The 25,123-nt window shown below is 36.5% G+C and overlaps 5 protein-coding genes and 1 long non-coding RNA gene across 8 annotated transcripts; 4 read left to right on the top strand and 2 right to left on the bottom strand.

The window, feature by feature from the left end:
* Nucleotides 1-114: 114 nt before the first annotated feature.
* LOC122293505 (scopoletin glucosyltransferase-like) lies at nt 115-1,038 on the top strand. Its single transcript, XM_043102081.1, has one exon. The coding sequence runs from the start codon at nt 115-117 to the stop codon at nt 1,036-1,038; it is 924 nt and encodes a 307-aa protein (XP_042958015.1).
* A 6,121-nt stretch (nt 1,039-7,159) lies between these two features.
* On the top strand, nt 7,160-8,993 carry LOC122293470 (scopoletin glucosyltransferase-like). The gene has a single exon (XM_043102047.1). It carries the CDS (start codon nt 7,248-7,250, stop codon nt 8,751-8,753), a length of 1,506 nt encoding a protein of 501 aa, XP_042957981.1. The 5' UTR covers nt 7,160-7,247; the 3' UTR covers nt 8,754-8,993.
* Nucleotides 8,994-12,211: 3,218 nt separating this feature from the next.
* LOC122293186 lies at nt 12,212-13,153 on the top strand. Its single transcript, XR_006237194.1, has 2 exons — nt 12,212-12,346; nt 12,839-13,153. It is a non-coding gene; the product is annotated as an uncharacterized LOC122293186 (long non-coding RNA).
* On the bottom strand, nt 12,707-17,832 carry LOC122293185 (linoleate 9S-lipoxygenase 5-like). 3 transcript variants are annotated; one of them, XR_006237193.1, is made up of 10 exons: nt 17,578-17,832; nt 17,033-17,310; nt 16,705-16,945; nt 15,719-16,060; nt 15,551-15,636; nt 15,183-15,272; nt 14,731-15,029; nt 14,264-14,527; nt 13,115-13,945; nt 12,707-12,988 (listed from the first exon to the last, which is right to left on the bottom strand). XR_006237193.1 is itself a non-coding variant. In XM_043101677.1 (9 exons), the coding sequence occupies exons 1-9, from the start codon at nt 17,696-17,698 to the stop codon at nt 13,174-13,176; spliced, it is 2,493 nt and encodes an 830-aa protein (XP_042957611.1). In that variant the 5' UTR covers nt 17,699-17,832; the 3' UTR covers nt 12,707-13,173. The 3 variants fall into 3 exon arrangements, 2 of the variants coding, with proteins under 2 accessions (XP_042957611.1, XP_042957612.1); XM_043101677.1 differs by having other exon boundaries at nt 12,707-13,945; XM_043101678.1 differs by lacking the exon at nt 17,578-17,832 and having other exon boundaries at nt 12,707-13,945; nt 16,705-16,932; nt 17,033-17,171.
* Nucleotides 17,833-21,262: 3,430 nt separating this feature from the next.
* On the top strand, nt 21,263-22,213 carry LOC122293260 (calmodulin-like protein 3). The gene has a single exon (XM_043101780.1). It carries the CDS (start codon nt 21,523-21,525, stop codon nt 21,982-21,984), a length of 462 nt encoding a protein of 153 aa, XP_042957714.1. The 5' UTR covers nt 21,263-21,522; the 3' UTR covers nt 21,985-22,213.
* A 1,474-nt stretch (nt 22,214-23,687) lies between these two features.
* Nucleotides 23,688-24,858, bottom strand: LOC122293259. Its single transcript, XM_043101779.1, has 2 exons — nt 24,674-24,858; nt 23,688-24,523 (listed from the first exon to the last, which is right to left on the bottom strand). Exons 1-2 carry the CDS (start codon nt 24,679-24,681, stop codon nt 23,956-23,958), a joined length of 576 nt encoding a protein of 191 aa, XP_042957713.1. The 5' UTR covers nt 24,682-24,858; the 3' UTR covers nt 23,688-23,955.
* Between the last annotated feature and the right edge of the window lie 265 nt (nt 24,859-25,123).

Below are 25,123 nucleotides of genomic sequence, written 5' to 3'. Positions count from 1 at the left end.
GCAAACCCTCTCCATTTCCAACTCTCCTTGTTGCCTTCTTCATCAGCGTCACCACTCGTTCTTGTTCTGAAACTGAGTCAAAATCTGCTATGGATAGCACAAGCCGCCAGCTCCATGTATTCTTCTTTCCCGCTCAACGTCCCTATAGTTGCGAAAACGATTGAAAGAACCAAAACTGGCGGCAATAGCGTCGTCAAGATTGATATCCAAACCATCGAGTTCCCGGCAGTAGAGGCCGGCCTCCCAGAAGGGTGCGAGACTACTGACTCCAGGACTACCCATGAAAAGATGTTCACTTTCATCAGTTCCCTTAAGATGCTCCGGCAACCACTCGAGCAGCTACTGCAAAATCATGATCATCCTCATTGCATTGTTGCTGACATGGTCTTTCCATGGACAATTGATGCTGCCGCTAAATTTGGTATCCCAGTGCTTGTTTTTAATTCAACCAGTTTTTTGTCTGTGTCCGCAGGGGTGAGCATGCGACAGTACAAGCCTCAAATGGAAGTTTCATCTGATTCTGAACCATTCGTCATCCCTAACTTTCCTGGAGAGATAAAGTTGACAAGGATGAAACTGTCAACCCCCACTGATAACAAATACGGTGAAACATTCCTTTCCGACCTCATGAAAGAAGTTGGAGAATTCGAGGTGAGGAGCTATGGGATTATTTTGAACAGCTTCTACGAGCTCGAGCCAGCTTATGCAAATCATTACACAAAGGTTTGCGGAAGAAAGGCATGGTATATAGGCCCAGTTTCACTCTGCAACAAGGACGCTGAAGACAAAGGTCAGAGGGGAAAAGAACCCTCGATTGATAAACATGAATGCATGAATTGGCTTAACACAAAGCATATTAATTCAGTTGTTTATATATGTTTCGGAAGCTTGTCTAACTTCCTTGATTTTCAGCTAATGGAGATTGCAATGGGTCTTGAGGCTTCTGGGCAGCAATTCATCTGGGTCATGCCCACTGTGTGCGAATGGAATATGTTAAATGAAAGGGCGCCCATGTGGAGTAGACCCCTCCTCTACTGAGTATAACGCATGGCTTAAAGGCCATGTGTTACTGCCATTTATTTGACAGTTTAAGGTTGGCCTTTAAGGTCAGCCGTGTGGGGTGGGCAATGTATAGCCCCCATCAATTGTTTTTTGGATTTTAATCTAAAAAACAAAAAAGCTCTATCTCTTTTTGTTCTCTCTTGACAAGTATTTAGGCTATGGTTTTGTTAAGTGTTACTCTAATTTTATACTACATAATACAATTCACCACTAGGAGGAAATGCTTAGGATTTGTCAATCAAGAGAAACTTGTGAAGCAATTTTGTAAGCTGAGCTTGAGGTATTTTTCTGTTGTGCTTTCTAACAAATGCATTCTAGCTTACCCTTTTTACTTTTGTAAAAATTTCGCTCCTTTAACTATTCTGAGGCTACTTTTTTCTTTACCTATATTATTTGAATTCTATGTAGTACGAAATAATCTTTATTTAGTATTTATTATTAACAATTACTAATTCATTAATATCCAATTATACTAGTATAGTATAAATAGTATCTAACTTATTAGTAAGATTATGTATTTACTATAACATGGTCCTTTCAAAATTAATTCTTTAACCCTAAATTTTTTCTAAAATTATAAAAAAGCTTAAAACTAAAATTAAATGTATGAGAATACAAAATTTATAAGCCTCATTTGGTTACGCAGTTCAAATGAGATGAGATAAGATATTTTATTGAAAGTTGAATAAAATATTTTTGTTTTGAAATTTGAAAAAATTGAATTGTTTATTATATTTTATGTGGGAGTTTGGAAAATTTGTAATGATGAGATGAGATAAGATAATTTGGTTTTATAGATACAAGAGTTTGGTGAGAACTAAGTGATTAAGAAGATAGACTTCATCTTAATTTTGGTTTTGTAATTTGGATAAATGTAAAATACCTTGACTTTATCTATAATTACTTTGAGTCTATCTCGAAGTTGTTTGTGAGTGTTTTATATAAGTCAAAAGTATATAAATTGAGTTTTAAGGGTTTTGGTTTTATCCAGAGAAAAGCTTGAATAGGAAATTGCGACTGTTGAGAAGATTAAGTACCAAGTGTCATCATCCCATCAGTAGAGTCCATCGTGACAGAGTTACTTTGTCAGTAGAATCCTACTACAATTCAAACTATTTTCAAATAAGTTATTTATAGGATCCTAGCATGCAGTTAGGATCAATAGAGTTTTGACCTTGGAGATTTTTTAGAGTCTTTCCAAGTGCATATGTGTAAGAAAACTCCTTGAGAATTTTCTAGTTGTTTTTCTCTCATCAAGTGTGGTCGTGATCCATGTTAGAGATTGAGTGATCGTGATTCAGGCATAGGAGTTTTAGAATAAAAGCTAATGTTTAAAGATTGTCAGATGTTCTGGTTGTTATTACAGTAAAGGCAAACGGGTCGTTTGTAGTATTAAGTAAAAGATCCAATGGATAAATGTTTTGTAATTGAGACGTATTTTTAACTTGATTTTTAAATAATAAAATTAGTTTTTCTGGGTTTGGCTCCCCATATGATTTTACCTTTAAAGTGTTTTTTAAAAGATTTCCATTTGTTACCAAGATTGGTGTTATATAATTTATTTACTTTATGTTATTGATTTATTATTAAATACTTGCATGTTTGACGACTAACCAATTTGTTGAGTAAATTGGTAGATCTTTACGTAACTATATAAGAATGCATGGGTAATTTCAATAAATGTTGACTCTAAACTTCTTGATTATACGATACTAAACTTCTTAGTATAATATGGATCATGCTATTAGAACCGATGGTTCTAATTGATCACTATAATTGTTATTTTTTTTTTAAATATGTTTTTTTAATATTTTTAACATTTATAAAAAAAATAAATACATAAATTCAATAATGGTAATAATAAATCTCTCTTGAATGTTAATAATGTAATAATGTCTTTATGTCTGTTTGTATTATTACCATTATTGAATTTACCGTAACTTAACTATTAAATAAATAACAAAAATTAGGTACAAATTATGGCTTCAAAAATCATTTCATTTCTCCCGTAATAATTAAGAAGAAACCTGCCTTAAAAAAAATTAAGAAGAAATGTTACACCCCGGTCCCGCAAGAGTCGGAAAGTTACTTCATGTAACTTAAAACTTACATTTCATCAAAAAATTTACAGACTCCAAATTTTAAAATCATCATAATACAACAAAATCTCTTAATAAAATCCGCCAATTCTCAGAGATCTTTTATGAGTAATCCACTATACTTAAATAATCATCTTACCCAAGCTCTATAATCCTAATCCTTAGTTGATCTATTCCAAAATCATTTGAAAAATATTGTAAAAATAAGGGGTGAGTTATCAACAGCTCAGTAAGCAACAAATATATATTAGTGTGTAAACATGAGCATTTACAGAATTGAGAATGCAAAACAAAATATTTCAGTTTCAATATGCAGATCTTAAAACGTGTGTTCAGAAAATCACAGCGACGTTTCAAAACATATTCATATTCAAAAGTATCCATTGGCATAACATGACTGAACATCATTATCTTATCATATCAGAGCATCATATCATAATAGATACCATGTTTAACCCCCGTGGTAGGATTGTGCATTCTATGAAAAGTCAAGCAGAACATAAATCACCATGTTATCAAAGTGATTGCACTCAGAGCAGAGACCACCATTATATCCCGTGGTAGGGCCAGAAGTCACTATTATATCTCGTAACAGGGCCAGAGATCACTATTATATCATGTGATAGGGTCAGAAGTCACTATTATATCCTGTGACAGGGCCAGAGATCACTATTATATCTCGTGATAGGGCCAGAGGTCACTATTGTATCCCGTGACAGGGTTAGAAGTCACTATTGTATCCTGTGACAGGGCCAGATATCATAGCAAACCAAAATCGGAATCACCATATCAGAACCAAAAGCAGAGTCAAAATAGAATCAGAAAGTCATGCCAAAGGTTTTTCAGATGCTATATTATATCAAAATAGAGTATTGAAATAAATCCAAATCATTACACATATTCAAAAATATATTCAGAACATTTTCACATCACATACACAAATTTTCATAAATTTCATATTCGCTCTTTTTGCATAGTTCAAAAAACAAAATGCACAAAATGAACTCATGCCTACACCAGTCATGACAATACTGATGTTATGCATATGCAAAACACATAATTGAGATTGTTTTAGATTTCTTTTAAAAAACAAACATAAATAATTTCAAAATTAACCTCATTTCATATCTTTTATGCAAAGTCTAGTATAGGAACCCCCCTTATCTGAATTTCTTAGCTTTTCAGAATTTCTCCACAACAGTACTAAACGAATATCAATCATCACCTATAAAAATTCAAGTAATTTGAATAAATCTCCAATTGAGCAAATACCTCATATTTACCCTAAAATAACCATTTTAATTCCTCAAAAACCTAAAAATTCTTTTCACACTAAAATATCATCACTTCCCAACTTCATTGATGTCCACTTAATATTTACTTAACCTAATTCCCACTTATTTGCAAGTTTATTTTAAAAAAAAAAATCAAAACCCAACCCATTTAAAAAATGGAGAGTCACTTAAGTAAAAAAATATTACCCAACCCAAAAATAATTTAGAAAGCGAACTCAACCCAAAAATATTTTACTTCAAAATAACTTAACATAACACACTAAAAAAAAATATAAAAACAAAACAAAACTACTCAAATAAATCCTTAAAATACTATGTTTTAAAACTGAGGACAAAATCGTAATATCCTAGATCTAATCTTCACTAACTTTACATAAAGAGCAACACCACCTTAATTTGCAGGGAAGCATAAACACTGGACTCAGATACGCGTGTGATGGAAAACTCATCGTGAGAGAAGGTGTATCGACAGATCTGGGAGGCTAAGGTGGTAGTGCCGGCAAGATGAGAGGTTGAGCACTAATGAGAGAGTGAGAGAGGAAACAGAGGACGTGGTGGTGTCTGGCTTACAGTTGCTGACTAGACTGGGCAGTTTGCGACATGCATGAAAGGATGTGTTGCAACCGTGGTGGTGGGTAGAGCTGGCTAGCGTCGGAGTTGTGGTGGGTCCTTGGTGTTGAAGGGAGGAGACATTCGGGTTGCTCTAGTTTTTGTGAAGAAAAATAGGGCCTTTTTGGACTATCGATGGCAGCATGCATGGGGTTCACGACACAAGGTGTCAACAGTTTGGGGTGGCTTCCGCAGTGGCTGAGGTTCCATGCATGGACTGAGCAGTGGCTACCTTAAGGTGGTGCGGCGGCAACCCTAGTCTAGAGAAAGAAGATGAATACGGGATCTAACGTGTACGTGTTCTATAAATAATGGGGGTTTTTGCCGTGAATATATCTGTTGTGACTGTAGGGGCCGTGGGAAAAGGAACGTGCATGGTTTGGGAAGTGCATGAGAGACGTGCAATAAAAGATGTATAAAGGTGGATTTGAGAGTTTTTAAAGTGAAAATGGACTCTAGAGTTGTAACCAATCTAATTGTTTGAAAAAAAAAAATGTTATAAAGAAACAATCTTTCAAAAACAAATCATGGGTTGGATCTATAAATAAAATAGGCTTCGATTTAAAACTTTAAGGGAAAAAAAAATAAACTTGTTCAAAAGATTTATCTCACTCATAAAAAGATTTTTAAACTAAATATCAAATCCAAGATAAAATCATAATTGACAAAAAGAGATATTTTAAGCCCGTAGTCTCCCATTAAAATATATATATATATATATATATATATATATGAAAACTCAAATAGATTTTTTGTACATATAAAATCCAAAAAATATTATTTAAAAGAGCATAGCATTGGACTCGGGTGTTATAAAAAACTTGGTACGCAGATGCCAACTCATCTTGATGATACCCTTCCAACTTCATCTATGAGTGAGAAAAGCAGTGGATTTAGAACGTACGTACACTTCAAATGTCAAGCATGACATATAAGAAGATGGAGTCTTTTAAAGTGTTTCTGTGGTAAAGGATCACTGAGAGGGTCGTGCTAGGAAATTAGGGAAGGTTTGTTTTGACGAGACCATGCTAGGAATTGAGAGGGGATGCTAGCATAAGTTAGAACTCTCGTTTCTAAATTTCCATTAGCATGAGCCATATTATTACATGTGAGTAGGAGAGTAGAACATTTTTTTTTTTTTTTTTGGGCACCAAGTGTCTGAAGCAGTGTCTAGACTAATCTCGATAGTGCACAGGCCCTTGACAAGGACTTTCTCACAAGTGTATCTCTAGTAATTCAAGGAAACAACTCCTTAATTCAAAAACACTTAGAGATTATTTGTATCCAAGAAAGACTTGAACCTTAGACTCAAGAGGGTCAGAACATAAGTCGATTATGATAATGGATAAAAACATACTTCTAAATCAAAAGTGCAATCACCATTTATGAGATTAATGAAAAATAGAAGAAAATATTTATGTTACAAGTCAAAATATGTCTTAAATTGATCTATAATTTTTGAATTATATATTCAAGTTTTAAGTTGGTGTTGAAAAAATCCACATACCATTAATATTGCATAAGTGATTTAGAAGTTATGTTTAATTTTTTTTTTTAATTTAACGTGTTAGTATAGAAGTTGTTCTCCATGATGACTTCTAAATAGAACTTTTCAATATTTTTAATTCTATCATCAAAAGGAGATCATATATATATATATATATATATATAGTTTTATATAACTAAACTTACGAATTAATATAACTTAATTAACATAATACGTTAAATTATAAAATGAATTATCATATTACATAAAATCATGTTAATTTATAAATTTATGTTTATGAAATCTTATTACTATATATTATTTATAAATATAATTACATAATATATATATATATATATAATTTAACTAATTATATAATACGATTCATATACATTCCACACAATATAATTTGATTTGTAAGATTGAGATTTTAAAATTTATCTTTTAAATCAAATTATGTTACGTGAATACAGACATGTGGTGTAAAAACTTTCAAATATAATTATTATAATATAATATATGCATATTTTACATATTATTCTAAAAATTTAAATTATAAAAAAATAATAAACTTAAATAATAATATTTATATATTATTGGACACGAGCCAAACATAGTACACGTAGCAACACAACCTACCTAGCTAGCAAACTCTCTCCATTTCCAACTCTCCTTGTTGCCTTCTTCATCAGCGTCATGACCACTCGTTCTTGTTCTGAAACTGAGTCAAAATCTGCTATGGGTAGCACAAGCCGCCAGCTCCATGTATTCTTCTTTCCCTTTATGGCCCCTGGCCATATGATACCAATGTTAGACATGGCCAAGCTATTCACAACCCGAGGTGTCAAAGCAACCATAATCACCACCCCGCTCAACGTCCCTAGTGTTGCGAAAACGATTGAAAGAACCAAAACTTGCGGCAATAGCGTCGTCAAGATTGATATCCAAACCATCGAGTTCTCGGCAGTAGAGGCCTGCCTCCCAGAAGGGTGCGAGACTACTGACTCCAAGACTACCCATGAAAAGATGACCACTTTCCTCAGTTCCCTTAAGATGCTCCGGCAACCACTCGAGCAGCTACTGCAAAATCATGATCATCCTCATTGCATTGTCGCTGACATGGTCTTTCCATGGACAATTGATGCTGCCGCTAAATTTGGTATCCCAGTGCTTGTTTTTAATTCAAGCAGTGTTTTTTCTGCGTCCGCAATGGTGAGCATCGGACAGTACAAGCCTCAAGTGGAAGTTTCATCTGATTCTGAACCATTCGTCATCCCTAACTTTCCTGGAGAGATAAAGTTGACAAGGATGAAACTGCCAACCTTCACTGATAACAAATACGTTAAAGCATTCTTTTCCGACCTCATGAAAGAAGTTGGAGAATCCGAGGTGAGGAGCTATGGGGTTATTTTGAACAGCTTCTACGAGCTCGAGCCAGCTTATGCAAATCATTACACAAAGGTTTGCGGAAGAAAGGCATGGTATATAGGCCCAGTTTCACTCTGCAACAAGGACGCTGAAGACAAAGGTCAGAGGGGAAAAGAATCCTTCATTGATAAACATGAATGCATGAATTGGCTTAACACAAAGCATATCAATTCAGTTGTTTATATATGTTTCGGAAGCTTGTCTAACTTCCGTGATTCGCAGCTAATGGAGATTGCAATGGGTCTTGAGGCTTCTGGGCAGCAATTCATCTGGGTTGTGAGGAAAGACAAAAATGAAAAAGAAGATGAAGATTGGTTACCCATGGGATTTGAGAAGAGAATGGAAGGTAAGGGACTGATTATAAGAGGTTGGGCACCCCAACTTTTAATTTTGGATCATGAAGCAGTGGGAGGATTTGTGACACATTGTGGGTGGAACTCGACATTAGAAGGAGTGACTGCTGGGCTGCCTATGGTGACATGGCCATTGTTTGCTGAGCAATTTTTCAACGAGAAGTTACTGACTGAGGTATTGAAGATTGGGGTTCCTGTTGGTGCTCAGCAATGTGTTGAATTTAGTGGGAATGATAATCCTATAAAGAAGGAAGCAATAGAGAAGGCTGTGAGGCACCTCATGGAAGGTGAAGAAGCAAAGGAAATGAGAAGCAGAGCCAAAGAACTTGGGGAGATGGCAAGGAGAGCCATTGAAGAAGGTGGATCATCTTATTCCCAGTTGAATGCTTTAATTGAAGAGTTAAAGGCCCTCCACAGTTAAGTATGTTGGAATGGATGGATATGGATTTTTTCACTGTTCTAGTCGCCCATTATATGGGTAAGATTTGTTGAAATATCTTAATTATCTTCCTAGTTTGGATTTGGTACTTTTATTAAATTTTAAGAGCCTGTTTTTTAGATTTTGTTCTGTAACTCTTGCTCATCTTTATAAGATATTTCTCCGCTATATTTCTTCAATAATCGACTTAACGAGATTTCAAAGTACTTTGATGAAGACTATGATCATAAGGTTCAACCAGATGTATGATATTCTTAATCCACTCTCCAAAGGATGCAATGATGTTGCATTTTTTTTGCTTAATTTTCTGCTCTATTTAACGAACCAAGAATAGAATGCTGAATCCAAACTACATGCCTCTGTAAATGAATTGGACTTCAATTAAGGCACCTTCCAGCCTCCAAATCATGAATTTGGTTAAAAAAGAAAAAGAAAATAGGTTTCTTTCTTTCTTTGATCTGTTCATCCATAACATTTATCTATCTTCAAGAAATTACTGAAGTTTAAAAGTTGTTGCATGATTCAAAAAATAAACAAGAAGTCGACATCACCTGGACACCTCTTGGGACCCTTAACAACACTTGCATGATTGCATCTCTGAAGGTGCACGCGTCCGACCTTATCTTCACGTCCATGTCAGACTTAAGCTGTTGTTTTGGATCTATAGTAGATATTTTACTACAAGGGAATTTTTTTTGTGGTTGGAAGCGGAATTGGTAGTCCCACTTGAGGGGTTACAGCGGTTCAAGTTTTCAGACTTCACTGATCAACAAGAATATGACGCGTGGCAAAAGAGAACCCTGAAAGTTCTCTAGGCTAGCCTCCTCTTGCATCCCCGCTTGTCACCGGATAATTAGTCATATTCTACTGCACAGCGACTTAGGCAAATCTGTTAAAACTTCTAAAAAAGTGGCCTCATGACAAGTCTCAATATTGACTTTGAGAGGCAATGATAACACCATGGTCAGCCTACACGCATGTCTTAGCCCGTGCCGTGACAAGCACGGGATGCCCAGCATGCAAGCCAGCGAGGTTGGAAGCCGCACGCAGCTCAGCACGCGATCTGGCATACACACCCTCATGCTCTTGCACATGCACAAGCCCTTGCGCACACCCTTGCATGCGCTCCACGCCGCACGCCAGCCAGGTTAGTGGCATGCCTTCGCAAACATGCCATCCAGCGCACGACTCCAGCCCGTGCCTTGCAGGCTAGGCTAGTGGCATGCCATCTAGCGCATGGCTCCAGCCCATGCCATATAGACCCAACGCCCAGGTCACCAGCCTGGGCCATGCAGCACGCACACATGACTCACCACTAGCAGGCCATGCATGGCACCATGCCATGTTGTGCCACCTAGCCATAGACCAAACAGAAGACCACCATGCACCATCCTAACCCACGATGGGCTCATGCATGCCAAGGCCAACTTGACCCATGCCACTATGTTATTTTCTTTTTATTTATTTTATTTTTATTTCCAATTGGCCTTTTGGGGGTTTCCAAGTTGTAACTCTTATAAGTAGGACCCTTAATCTTTTCTTTCATATCTTTTGGCAAATTCTCTAGAGAATGATTATTTTGTTTAGGAGATCAACAATCGGTGCTAGACACTTGGGTTTTTTGGATGCAATTCGTGAATCATAATGAGAGAATCACACCTTGTAATTCGTGAATAGGTGTGATTCATTTATCTTGATCTTGCAACTTGGTGCAATTCGTGAATCCAAGTTATTGTTATCTTTGTTTTTATCAAGTTATCAATTCATAAGGTTTATTTCAACTATTATGCAATTCGTGAATCATTAGTTGATGTGTTACCTTTTGTTCATTCAAGTTCTTAAGTATTTTATTTTGTTCTTGAGTGTTCATCATTTTGTTCTTGAGTGTTCATCATTTTGTTCTTGAGTGTTCATCACTTTGTTCTTGGTATTCATCCTTCCATTCCTCATTTGATTCTTCCATACTCTTATTTTCGACTACCAAAGTATTTGCCACTTTCCATAAATCCTTCCCTCCACAACATCTTTCCTTTTAGGAGCCTTAAATCCCTCCAATTCCAATCCCTTGATTCAAGGAATTGATAATCATCTTCAATTCCTTAAATCACTCATCCCATAATTTAAGGAATTGACAATCACATTCAATCCCTTAAATCATTCTTCCTAAAATCCCTCAAGTCAACATTGACTTACCCACATTAGCTCCACCAAATCCTCAAAGATTCCTACCACTTAGGAATCCTTCCAAAACCCTACCCTCATTCACTACCATCAACCCTATACTCATTCAAACACCATCCAATCTCATCCTCTTATCATATCCAAATTATACCTTCCTTATCTTACCTTAGTCAATCCCTAAAGTCAAGGAGCAATCTATTCTACACTCCAACCCTAATCCATCACTTCCCAATTCCGTAATCCCCCTTAGCCACCACCCAAAACTCTAGCTACACTTCACCATACACACCTAAGCATCATCCAAGTGGCGCCAATATCAAGGGCAACCATCAAGTCATTCCACATTGCATCAAACACACCAAATCATCACTTAGATTACGCTACTACTCCATCATCATCTCTATCATTCCACCTCTCAAACACCTTCCCTTTGTGAAGACCAAGCAAGTTGGCAAGATCACTCGGTTACCAACATCACTAAGGCAAGCTCGTGGACTTAATGTTTAGGAACAAGACCGGGGTCTCTAACAAAATCTTTCAAGATGCCTTCAATAGACCCATTGAAACTGGGAAGAATAATGAATCTATGCAAGTACTTCGTAATGTTGTTATGGCTCTTCCCCCCTTCATTTCTCTGCCAATAATGCATATACATTTTCTTCTATTCGAATCATTAACTAGAAATACTACAAAATATAATGAGAAAATTAAATTTATAGACTTACATGATTTTGCATAACAATTAGTCTACATACCGTCTCAATTTGGAGACTGTTCCTACAAGTCCATCCAATTATAGTTGAAAAAATTTTAAAATTACAACAATATCTTTTTTAAAATGATATTTGTTTCCTTTTACCCTCATTTGTCAATAGCACACGCAGTCTCTTACTCATGACTGTAATTAGAATTTTTCTTAATATAATATATTAGATCTAATTTGTAATAAAAATAATTTTATATTCAACATACCACATTAAATTAAATCATTTTATAAATTTATTTTGCTATATTTATTTGTGTTAAAAAGTATTTCTATGTCAAATATTTTCAATCCTTCTATGTATATACAATGCATTCTAGCTTTTACCCTTTTTACATTTGTAAAAATTTTGCTCCTGGAACTATTCTCAGACTACTTCTCTTTACCCATATTATTTGAATTCTATGAAGTACGAAATAATCTTTTTTTAATAATGCTCTTGATACTTTGGCGGTTTTTTTTTTTTTTTGTTGTTTTCTTTTTTTATAAGGGGATTTTAAGGTATGTGACTATCAACCATAGTCGTGGTAAGCTTCTGTTTTACTAGGAACCCATCAGAGGAGTTCGTTGGTCCTTTGGCTTAACGGCGGACCAGGTTTCTCCAGCTTCGACGGCTTCGTTTACAAAAGCGGTATCATTTTTTTTTTTTAACTGTAAACGTATTTATGTTCCTTTTTATCCTCTGTCTTGTCTGAAATAACCCAACTTGTTTGGTCATTTGAGAAAATTAGATCAGAGTTCTGTGTGTTTATGGTTTCGGAGTCTTTTTTTTTTTTTTTTTTTTTTTTTAGCAATCTTTAAGGGGCATGTAGAGAAATTCATGCCAAAGAGTAACGTTTTTCTTGACTTGCTGAAAGGTAAAGTTTGCGTCCTACTATGTTTTGTTTGATTCTAGTATGGTCTGTAGAATATTACCCAGCTCATATGAGTTATATTCCCTTTTTTGCTCATGCATGATTTGTTGATGTCCTTGATTATCAAAACTTCATTATGTAGACAACTTTAGACTCTTTTATGCTTAAACTCGTTTGTTGTCATCAAAATCCATCATAGAGATAGAGTTATGTGATGTTTGAAACCTTGGGTTCAACAAACTTATTCACCATTCTGTTCCAACTTTGAGGCTTTGGGAACTGCTGAAATGGTTGCTGACTTGGTGCTGGGCAATCCAATCCTAGGAGAGTTGGTAGTGCACGTTTTGCTGTTGAAGGCCAATGTTGGTGATAAAACGAGAGCTAGGGCAGCTATTATAACCAGGTTTTGAACTGCAAGCCTGCAGAGCATGAGTGCATCTCAATTGGAATGGGACTACACTTGATGAGGTATTACTCTGAGTAAAATGTACGCCAAACAAACATTTGCTGAAATGAACAAAACCATTTGTACCGTGGTGAAGTACCTATCAAATAAATAAATAAAATCATCATTGTGTGAAGCACATTGGATATGTTGGACATGTCAAATGGATATGCTGTTAGGAATCCCCTTTCCCGTGATGCGGACTTTCGAAGCAATATTGGATGTATCTGGGTATAAACCATTGAATGGTACTTTTGCAGGACCCCATCTGTTCTTGAGCTTGGGATCTCCATTCCGGCTCATGATTTTTCCCTCTATCTCTTTAAGTGTGCCATTAAACTTCTCAAATTTATGTCGAACCTCTTCATTATCTGTCCACTCGGATGGCCTTTGGCCCAAGTACACTTCGTCTGATGTATGCCATGAGAGGACCTCCACTAATGCTACACCAATGGACATTTCAAACGTGTCAGGCAACATCTTAAGATAGTATTTGTCTGGATCCTTGAGGAATTCAGCATATTCAAATGTTCCTTCCTTTGGAATGAACTTTCGACATAGTGTGGGACGATTGGGAGGGTAACCAGCATATGCGTATTGCCCAAAGTTCACTGAAGCATGGATTGCAGATGCTATCCAAATGAGAATTGTTAAAGTCTCTATTAGGGTTGAGCATGTTGTCATTTGATACCACCATTCCTTGTGGCACTTATCGCCATGACCTACATATTGTATTTCCCACCACCATGCTTGGAGTTCTGAATCAGTCTCGACAGAATTATTGTCTTCGTAGAAGATTGAGCAAAACTCTGTGACCCATGTCTTGATGGCAGTCCATATCTCAAGTCCATCTGCTCCATAGGGATAGTCCTCAAAGAGTAGCTGAACTCCAGTGGGATTGTTTGGATCTTCATCTTCCAGGGCCATACCTCTGGAGAAATTTTTCCATGAAGATCTAATTATCAGAATATGAGGTATAGATGCTCTCTAAATCCTGGAAAAAAAGAAAAAAAAAATGCATTCCCTAGGTTGCATCTGTGGCAGCTGTGACATGAGAAAATTTCCACACTGATCTCCTATCCATAGATCCAGCTAGAAGATCTCATAGATTACCAGGAGAGGAAATCGGGAATTTTAATGGCAAAAGAACAAGGTGCTGGCAAAAGAGAATGTGATTTCCACTTGTTCTAGATTATCTAGCCAATTTACCTTGCACGCATGGAAAATCAATGATAATTTTGTGGAGTACCTTTTAACTAGATCAGCAGGAAGGCCCTGCTCATCAAATCTCCACCGCTTGTAAAGCTCAGAAGACAACTTCATGGAGACTTCACCAGAAAACAATATTTTCTCAAGGATTCCTCCTGAGTTGATGAGGATTCTCCGAGCCAATGCATTTATGTGCATGGTGTCTTTGAAATGAGGATTCAGTAAACGATGGATCGGATGCATCTCACTCAACTGCCTTCTAGTGGCAATGATGAATGGTTCAACTATTGCATGGGTTTGCAGCCTAAAAAAACAATGTATATTTTCATATAATATATATATTTTATGGGAACCTGGTGTCCGGAACAAAGTCCTGACCATTCCCAGATATATTGTCACAAGTATGTACAACTATTAGGTAAGAATACCTCTAACCATTATTAGGTAGATAAGCATATATATATATAGGAACAGTTAAACTCGGGTGCACAGAATTGCTCAACTCACCAATGGCTGATTAGGTGATGATAGACAGAGTCGTTAGTTGCAACATGAGCTTTAGCAAGCTGCCACAATGCTGCTTCAGTCCCTTGACTTGATGGAACAAACACCCTATTGATCTCGTTGCCATCATTCGAGCCAGTCAAGCTAAGTTCTATTGCTATTGGCTTTAGCGTGTCATCACTCCTTAAGAATAGTAGTGTTCGAGATGCATAAACACAAACACCCTTTGTGTTTATTCTGCTTATATATGGCATTAGGTAGTCATGGTGATCTAAAATGAATAGCCTCCATTGATTCATTGCCTGTGAATTCAATGGAAGTAAAAAAAAGAGAAGTCATGCCTGAGAACTGACCTCAAATATTTGCTTGAATTTCTGATCCAACAATTATACCCTTTGCTATTATTTTTGCATGCTGTTAGTAAAACTACTACTTAGGTTAGTGTTTTCCTTTACCTCAACAACAGTCAGATCACCAAGGTTGTGCTCTATGTGTGATCTCTTTATTGAACTTCTCACTCCATTTTTGTCCTGTGGTGGAAATACCTGCAAGTCAAGTCATAGTAAACATTTCAATCAGTTAGGCACACTAATTTTACACTTTTATACCTGGCAGTGGTGAAATTGCCAACCAGAAAGGCTGGACACATCTAGCCTGAGGTACTTATCTTAGTAGTTGAAAATTGTGAATCAAGAGAAAGAAATTCTTGCTTTAAGGCACTGTTGTAGATTTACTTTCAACATATACAAGATGCTGAAACAATTTAAATATATGGACCTTAGCTGACATTTGCTTAAACCTGGCCCATAAGGGTAGAAGGTACCTCCAAGCACTGGATTCGTGTTGGATTAATTCCAGCAAGCATCTGGCGCCCAAACTCCTCATCATCCAACCATGCCATTCCATTTTCTGATAATAGAAAATAAAACCAAAGATGAAAACGAAAACGTTTGTCTATTGCACTCTATAGATTGATGATGTGGTACTCGACCTGCTATAATTTGAGGCAATGGAAATTTCAATGGGTTTTTCTTGCTTGCATGAATGACTTCTCTGTAAAGGTCTTCTGGCACCCCTTTCTTTAGAATCCCTTTAACCCATTCTTCCACTGCATGGCTTCTATTGCTAGAAAACATTCTGTGTGTCTCTTCGAATGTGTGAAAACTACTAAAATCTTGTTGGAACAGTGATTTTTCCTCCGGGCTTAGGAAATGTATGGTAGCCTGGAATGAGTTCAATATAAATGCAGATAGTTTCTTGGGGCTGAAACGCTCATCTGGAGGAACATATATATCCAAGCTGTCTTTTCCCGAATGACTTTCAGTGAAAAGATCTGCACGGTAGTAATGAATTGAAGTTGCAATATGATTTGGGAATTAGAGGCATATAAGTTAGTGTGAATTAGAAAGGGAAAAGAAATTAGTTGCATTAAAATTTGTCACATCGTAGAGATAGAACCATGAATATGTCCAACCTCGTCTAGACATGACATGCCACCAGCATATTGTGCAACCTGATTTCAAGTTAAACCTCTTTCTTTTGGCCTAATTCTTGTGTTAGTTAATTCTCTCCATTGTGCTCCAACTTCAACAAAACAGGTTTAGGGTGCCCAAAATACAGACTTGGTTGTTTTAAGAATTTTGGTAAGTTAAGGTGTTCTGACCTCATAATTGTAGTCACTATGCAGCACCGCAGAGTTAAAATTTGATTGTTTGATTAAGGGGTTAATAGGCATTTATAATGCATGACTTTAATTATCGAATCTTTTGAGTCAGAGGACACATCCTAATACCGCTAACACAATAGAATTTGATTTGCTAGAGAAGTTTGTAATTAGGTTCTCTTACCAATCAAATCTTATCATATCATTGGTGTGAAGGACATGTCCTCTTTATCGACTTGCAAACATAATTTTTCTTAATTACCTGGGCCAATAGTTTTGCCAACCATCTGAGCTAGATAAGGGAAGCTGCATACCTTCATTACTGGGAGGCCGACCTGTTCTTAGCCTACGAGGATATGGATGTGAAACAGACCCACCTAAGACAGGTCTCGTATGCTTTCGACCTTTGTCAGGGTTGCCAAGGTCATTATAGCAGTCATAGTCGTAGATTCGATCCCATTCCTTCCTCTCTCCAGTCCTCTTTCCTCTCAAGCTTTTGAGTTCGCTCTTCCTCAGTTCCATCAGACCACTTGGTGTCTGGTCTGGAAGATAACTCTAAAATAGTAGCATTAATGTTGTTGTTTAATTGCATCTAAGATTAAAAAAACAGTCGAACAACCTTGAATGTCTTCCATAACTTACTGTGTTTGAGAAAAATACTCGATCAGCTTTAGTCTTTTTGAAAGGGTACATCCAAGAGTTGCAGTTGAAGTGGATAGTCTGATTAAAAGCTTGGAGAGATGCCGACTCAATGAAGAATTTATGCTTGTTTTGGCTTTTTATGACCAGAGCTCCTGGAATTCCAAACTCTGGATCAACGTGCAACTTCACTTTATAAGTTGTGGTTTTTATGCCATTTATTTTGTTGCTTTTTCCTTGTTTGAGGTATGCACTCTCGCTCAACCTCCCTCTGCCAGATCCTGTTGGACGTCACATGAAGAAAAACATATATATATATGCTACTGTCATGCGTGAGAATTAATTCTGTGTGGTCTTAAATGAATATTTGCCTCTGAAAATTTGGAACTTTCTAATGCTATAATGATGCTTGAGTTGCTTTGACATAGGAAGAAGTGAATTTTGAAGCAAAAAAAAATATATATATGTGGGAGAAGTGAGAAAAAAAGATTCAGCTCTCCACCTGTGGTAGTAAACAAAAAAACATTGGGACAAGTGAAAATATATACCAGGATTGTCTTCAGTGCAACTACAGACGTGAACCGAGACTGATTTTCCAGGAACTGAGTGACCATGACGGATGATGACAACTTCCCCCTTGATAACAGATGCCAGGCGTTGGTGTTCCATGCTTTTTCTTTCCCCCTTTTTCAGATTAAACTCAATATTTGTAGTTGGTGCCTCTCAGAATGACTTGATATGATCTCGGGGCATGCCTGCATCTGCATGCATGGGCAGATAAATAAAACTACTGAATGTAGATTTGGCAATATATATAAATCTGGAAAAAGTTGAACCTGTTCTTGCCTTGATTTTCTGCCATGCATCTCATTCCTTCCTTGCATTTTAGGTTTCTTAGAGCTAAAGTGCCAAAATGTGAACTTGAATGTAAACAAGAAAAACAAGATACCTTACTCTCTGCAGTCTGCTCATTCATTAAGAAGAAGCTCAGGTGCAGTGCTCTTTTTACAGACTTTGTCTGAAAGCAAAGTTGATTGCAGGAAGCTAAACAAAAAGAAGAAAGCAAATTTTCAAACAGTACTGAGCAAACAAAGATTCCATTAGATGGAAGCAATGTAGGATAACAGGTGGGAACCAAAACACTAAAACAGTTCATCTCTTTCCAGTGCAATTGACAAATTAGATAAGATAGGTAAATATGAACAAGACGCTTCTATAATAAAAAAATTATTCTATTCTTAAGTCAGTGTGTAGAGCATAACATTTGATTTGTAAAATTTATATTTCAAATTAAATTATGCCATGTAAGCATTTTATTATGTGCGCTTTACATACCGGCTTGAGAATAGAATTTTTCTAATAAATATTTTTTTTTTTTTCATAAAACTATAAATAGCATAGTCATCCTTCAAGAGGTTTCCATCAGAAGTGTGTTACAATACTAATTTTTCTTAACCTTAACTGTTAAAGTTAAAGGATATATGCTATTTGATAAAATTAATAGCTGAACTATGTAATATATCAATTTGTATATAATTATATTATATTTTATTTTTTATTTGTTAAACCCAAGGTTTTAAAGTTTGTGTAATTATATATCCATACATAGATTTTGATGATAACAAATGAATTCAAAGAATAAAGAAGTCTCAAGCTCAAGTTGTCTATACAATGGAGTCAAGCACATCAAGGAAACAAGCATGAGTAAGAAGGGAACAAGTTCACATTAAAATTATAGAGTAATGTTGTAAATCTCTTAAAAATTCGAAATTAGGATTAAGGCTCAAAATTAATATTTTATCATAAAGCATTAAAATATATTTTCCACGTGTACATAAATATTTTTGAAAATTAAATTTGAAAATTTTGAAAGATAATTGATTGTCATCTTTTACATGTGCATGCCTTGATTAAAGGGTTGAACTTTGAAAATATTAAAGATGATTGATTGTCATCGTTCACATGTGCATGTTTTATTTGAATATTTTCAAAAGTGATTGATGATTTTTTTGACTTATGCAAAAAGTAGATGATTTTGTTTGAAATATTTGAAAAGTAAAGTGTGCTCCTTTTGTCATATGCAAAAAGTAAAAGATTAGGTTTGAAATATTTGAAAAGTAAAGTGTGCTCCTTTTGTCATATGCAAAAGTAAAAGATTAGGTTTGAATTTTTTGAAAAGTAAAGTGTGCTCCTTTTGTCATATGTAAAAAGTAAAAGATTAGGTTTAATTTGTTTGAAAAGAAAAATATGCTCCTTTTGTCATATGTCAAAAGTAAAAGATTAGATTTGAAGTTTTTGAAAAATGAATGATGTTATCTTTGACAATTGAAAAAGAAGAACTTTTTATTTGAATTTTCTTGAAAAAGTGAATGATATTGTCTTTGACATGTGAATTTTTTTTAATTTGAATATGAAGTCTCATATGTCTATAAATAGATCATTTGAGAGCTTCACATTTACAACATCCAGAGTATACAACATTCATTCAAAGCTTTCATTCTCTCTTCTCTAAGCATTGAATCTTAATCCTTATTCATTTTGAGAGATATAGTTTGCGTTGTATTGTTCTTATTTCACTCATTAAGGAGTGTTTTCTGATAACCTACCCACTATTAACTCCTGAATCAGAAAAATGGATGTGTATAACCCTTGTGCTTGTAGAAAGTGGTCTACACGGGGAATAGTTGAATCACCACGTGTAAGGTGATTGCAAGTGTAGAGGGTGTTCTACACGGATCCTTTATAGCAGTGTTATTCAAATGTGTAATAGGTTTCTATCTCCACCTGAAAGAGGTTGAATAGTAAATTTGGAGATCCTCAAGGGGTAGCTTGAGGCGAGGACATAGGCAGTGGGGCCGAACCTCGTTAACATACTGAGTTTGCTTCTCTATTACCCTTACTCTTTATATTTATTACTATTTCGTATTTTGTTTATATTTTATATTGTATATTTAATTTATAATTGTTATTTTTTTAATATAATTTAATTCATCCTCCCTCTTGTGTTAGTCATCTGGGCAACATTATTATTCGGAGGAATTTCATTTTGGACCCCAAGCAATTGCCCATTTTTCAAATTATATCATAAACTACCAAAACTAATAATTTTGGTATCCAAAAATTACCAATTTTTTCAATTTGCACCTTAAATCCAATTGACTTATTACAAAATGTGAAAACCCTTTAATTCTTAAGCATATTTTCCAAACTTGCCTCTCAAAACTTAATAAGAAAATAATGAAAATATATAAATAAAAGTTCACCCACGAGTAACCGTGGTCCTGGCTAGTCGCCCCATGGGTAGTCTGATCTGGGCCGTCCATATGGTGGCCCAAAACTGCCCTAATGGTGGTCACCCACGAGGTCCACCTATGCTGGAGACCCTTTATCTTAATAAGTTCATTATGTATTTTTATTATTATTTTGGTGTAGATAAATTTTTTAGATAATTATAATTTATAAAATGATAATTTACTCATGATTTTGAAATTCAATCAAAAACTAACGAGCGGATCTTGGTCCATCTGCGCCCTTTCCACTGCCCACCAACAGCTGTCACAACACGAATAAAAAAAATTCACAACAAAATACAAAGTTACAACAATGAACAAAATACAAATCAAATCCACACCACAATATACATCAAATTGGAAACAAAACGAAAAACCCAAACTAAACTAGTAAAAAAAAATCCCAGGGCCACGGGCCCACAGAGATTGTGAGAGGGTTTGACAAGAAAATAGGAACCGGGGAGGAGGATAAGAAGATGAGGACACAGGCCACGCTGGCGCGGTGACTGCAAGTGGAAGAGAGGGTCTAAGAGGGCAATAAAGCATGGAGAGAGAGGGAGAGAGGGAGATTGGGGAGGGGCTGTTAGGTTTAATTTAACAGTTTTAATCCATCTTCCAAAACGACATCGTTTAATTTTTTTTTTTTTTTTTTTTTTCTCTTTTTTGAGGGCTAGGCTTAAAACCCAAGCCCAGCGTGCGGGGTGTGGAGGGTGGCGGGCTTGAGACCATGCCGCCAAAGCAGGGCCAGGGTGGTGGACGCAAGGTGGCAGGGTCGCTACAGGGCTTACACAAATCATTATTGGAGATTAGAGTGTACCAAGAAAAAATCTGTTTTGTGAGTAGACAATTTCATGTCATTATAGCCAAAATTGGAATGGAAGATGACAGCAGCAAAATCCTTAAAACTCAAAGATTAAAAAAACAAACCGATGATTAGACGAAATTAATGGATATGCTCTATTTTCACTCAACAACCCTAAAGAACGTCCACCGCACATTGTCAAGTTGTTTACGTACTCAACAACCCAGGCCAACCGTCTAGATGAAGATTTTCCATTTTGGCAACCTTCTTAAATCCATTTGTTTTTCTTTCTGTCTCAGTTTGTTTCACCCGAACTTAATTAATGATCATTTCCTTCTTCTCTTTTGGCTTCAATCGTTTTGTTAATTTCCATTCTACCATTTCCGGTGATCATCATCATCATGGACCCAGCAGAACTTCGGCGTGTTTTTCAAATGTTCGATCGCAACGGGGATGGCCGGATCACGAGGAAGGAGCTTAGCGACTCGTTACAGAACCTCGGCATCTTCATCCCAGATAAAGACATGATCCAGATGATTGAAAAGATCGACGCGAACGGCGACGGATACGTGGATATCGATGAGTTCGGAGCATTGTATGAAACGATAATGAATGAGAGGGACGAGGAGGAGGACATCAAGGAGGCATTCAATGTGTTCGATCAGAACGGAGACGGGTTCATCACCGTGGAGGAGTTGAGATCGGTGTTGGCTTCTTTGGGGCTCAAGCAAGGGAGGACCCTAGAAGAATGCAAGAGGATGATCAAGAAGGTGGACATGGATGGGGATGGGATGGTCAACTTTAACGAGTTTAAGCAGATGATGAAAGGTGGTGGATTTGCTGCCCTGAGTTCGAGTTCATAGACCATGCATATGTAGAGGCTTTTTCCTTTCCTTTTTTTTTTTTTTTTTTTTTTTTTTACTTTTCTTTGTTCTTATTTTTATTATAGAGAGGGAGATATAAATAGAGAGAGAGACAGAGGGAGAAGGAAGAAAGATGAATCTTCAGGAGAAGGAAGAAAGATGAATCTTCTAGGATAACTCTTGCATTATTTTTATTGATGAATGCAATAAATATGTATGTTTCATTTTAGGGGTCTTGTATATTACTTTTTTATTTATTTATATTATTGTAGTATTAATTATTAATTTCTTAGTTTGTCATGATCAACGTTTGCAATTCTGTTCTGTTCGATTTTGATTCTTTTTGCTTTTCTGTCAGCACTTGTAGCTTGTTATAATTTATGCTGTGTTTAAGATAACAGGAATACTCGTAAATTTTTCTCAGTTCGTCTTTTTCATCATCTCACTCTCCATAGTGAAAAAAGAAAGAAAAAAAGGAAAAGAAAATCCCGAAATGGAGACGAGACTTGTTTGAATTCCACACAAAAGATGCCCCTCAAGGATACTTCTCTACTTCTCTGGTTCTCTCAAATTTACAAGTCACAGGTTCGTGGCAAAGATTCCTTAACTCGTTCCACAATTAGTCTGTTTGCTTGGTCACTTGTGTTCAAAGAACATGCCGTTTATGCAGCTTTCATTTGAATCCAGGGCCAAAATAAAGCAAATACCTTTTCTCATCTGGGGCCTAAGGTTGGCCAAAAGGTTTGGAAATAGAAGAAGTTGAAAAAAGGAGTGGCTTTTCTCTATTCGGCTTGTAGGTATCTGGGTATGTGAATGTCTGATACGGGTCCCCATCTAAATCGCTTATCTGTCAATAAGACATGTGCCGCAAACAACTGTTACTATATATTTTATGGGACTTTTGGAGTAGATAATTATGTTATAAGAGATGGTTTTGGGTTACAAGAGCTTAGTCTCTGAACTCCGGACCGGGGCGATACAGTTCCTGACACTCCAAAGTAGTTGCATCGCGTGAGTGAAAGCAATCTGCTGCTTTTCAAGAACAGCTTCATATAATGGGTCTACGAGGTATAGAGCACCACTCCAATCACCTATCAAGAAACATTGATGGCATGGTTCAAAGTGTGAGGCAATTGAACAGAGAAATGAATTTTAGTTGTAGATTGTTGGTCTGGTGATGTGGGTTGAGCTGGATTGCCTGCATTTGCAATCAATGAGATGATTAAAAATAGTGAGGTGTTTGGACCAGAGCAACCCAGTCCGGTACGCGGTCTAGTAAGGTGTGGGAGATTGAATCGGCAGTTGCATTCATGATTCAAGAATTATAATTTCAAAGCAACTCCCTTGAAAGAATTACACTTTTTTATCTTCTTGGAGATTGAAGGTCTCTAGTCTACAAAATGTTATGCCTGAAGGCTAATTTCAGGTATAACTTGTTGATCCAGACCTTTGGGTTGGGAAAAAGGAAACGGACAGGTTGAGATATAGAATCAATGGCCTTTCTGAATATTCTTATAGACAATTTGGAGACACGAGAAGTTTTAGAAGCATGAGCCTTCGGCTTTTCGAACGATTTAAGATTATACAAGTTCAACGCCGTATATAGGGTTTGCAGCAGAGTAATGCTGAATGCCACACTCATACTAGCTTTAAAGTTTTATACCAGCACAATGTCTATAGAGATATTCCATAAACACTATAGATGCAGCAATTTCAATTTGTCGAGTTTTAACTTGAAAATTTAAAAGGGCATAGTTCAAACTTCACAATAATTTTTGGGTAAGTGGCAAAAATTCCAAACCACAACAACATAATACCCAATTAAGAGCCCAGATCAGGCAAACATTATTGCATGTTAGACGCAATGCCATTGGGCTCCTTTTATCCCATGAGAACTTGATCTTAAACATCGGGCAAAGGTAGCAATACCCAGATTGGAAAAGAGAGAGAGTTCTTTACCAAACGGCAAAATCACTGCATAAAAGCATATATGGCAGTAGAAATATAAACGAAGAGCGCAGAGGAGACCAAGATAAGCAACGCGGCGACGGCATGGACAGCGGATTTACTACCACACGACAACAACCCCAGCCGGATTTCGATGACGTTGATCATGGAGAGCATAAGAAACAAGCAGCCCATGACGGAGCCAACGGCCGATCCCATCATCCCGAGCCTGAGGACCTTGAGGTTGATGTGGGCGCGGAAAGCCTCGTCGACGTCCTTGCTGTTGAGCAGGTTGATGGCGAGCTTGAGGCCCTGGGCTACGAGGGAGGAGAAGAGGAAGAAGCTGAAGGAGACGACCTCGAAGACAAGGAGCTTCCTGGCGATATCGATGCCGGCGTCGCAGGCCGTGTTGTTCTCAAGGCTGCGCTGGCCGGGGGTGGTGAGGGACAGCCCCACAAAGACGGCGATGGTAAAGAGGGAGTTGACGTTGACGAGGCCATCCAGGGCGGTCACGTGCACGCTCGTCGTCGTATCCGCTGCAGAGGTTGATCTCGCTCTCTGAAAGCTACTGTCTTTCGGGTACGTTTCAGATCTGCAAGACGAATTCAACCAGAAAAACAAAAAACCAAAAAAGGGAAAGATTGAGGTGGGTTTTAACTAATCATAGAGAAAGTGGGAAGGAATTAAAAATATATGTGAATGAAATTGCAGACAGACAGACAGACAGAGAGTAGGGAAATACTCATCCATGGTCAAATCTTCCAAGTTCGGTTTTTATACAATGTTGCTTGTTCTCTTATGTTATTCTCTGAGAGAGAGAGAGAGAGATGAGGGAAATCTGCATCTGCTTAATTTATCATTGCTTGCAGGGTTTAAGGTGGTTTCTTGGAAGAAAGGTTGTGAGGGAAGGACAGAAAGGCAAGGGGCCAAGGTGAAGGTGGAGATACCTTTTTTATTTTTCTGCCTTTTTGGTTGTTGTGCTTTGTCTTTTTCAAGTAGATAAATACTTTAGGATAAAAATAAATTGGTAAATTAATTAAATTATAAAATTATTTTTATTATAAAATAAATTTATTACTTTATGATAAAATTATATCAATTTATAAATTTATTTTTATATAATTTTTTTTTATCTCTTACACTTTTTTTAAAATATTAGTATATCTATTTGAAGTAAGTTAAGGTTTGATTT

Source organism: Carya illinoinensis, chromosome 14, assembly GCF_018687715.1.
Source record: "Carya illinoinensis cultivar Pawnee chromosome 14, C.illinoinensisPawnee_v1, whole genome shotgun sequence".
NCBI lineage: Eukaryota > Viridiplantae > Streptophyta > Magnoliopsida > Fagales > Juglandaceae > Carya > Carya illinoinensis.
The sequence above is the reverse complement of the archived record's forward strand: the minus strand, read 5'-3'. Positions and strand labels throughout refer to the sequence as shown.

Excerpts from the sequence above, each read along its gene's own strand:
- LOC122293505 (XM_043102081.1), top strand. The coding sequence starts at position 115 with ATGTATTCTTCTTTCCCGCTCAACGTCCCTATAGTTGCGAAAACGATT.
- LOC122293470 (XM_043102047.1), top strand. The coding sequence starts at position 7,248 with ATGACCACTCGTTCTTGTTCTGAAACTGAGTCAAAATCTGCTATGGGT.
- LOC122293185 (XM_043101677.1), bottom strand. The coding sequence starts at position 17,698 with ATGGAACACCAACGCCTGGCATCTGTTATCAAGGGGGAAGTTGTCATC. Across the intron at positions 16,946-17,032 it reads GAGTATTTTTCTCAAACACA|AGTTATCTTCCAGACCAGAC; the intron begins GTAAGTTATGGA and ends CTACTATTTTAG. Across the intron at positions 15,273-15,550 it reads CACGAATCCAGTGCTTGGAG|GTATTTCCACCACAGGACAA; the intron begins GTACCTTCTACC and ends CTTGACTTGCAG.
- LOC122293260 (XM_043101780.1), top strand. The coding sequence starts at position 21,523 with ATGGACCCAGCAGAACTTCGGCGTGTTTTTCAAATGTTCGATCGCAAC.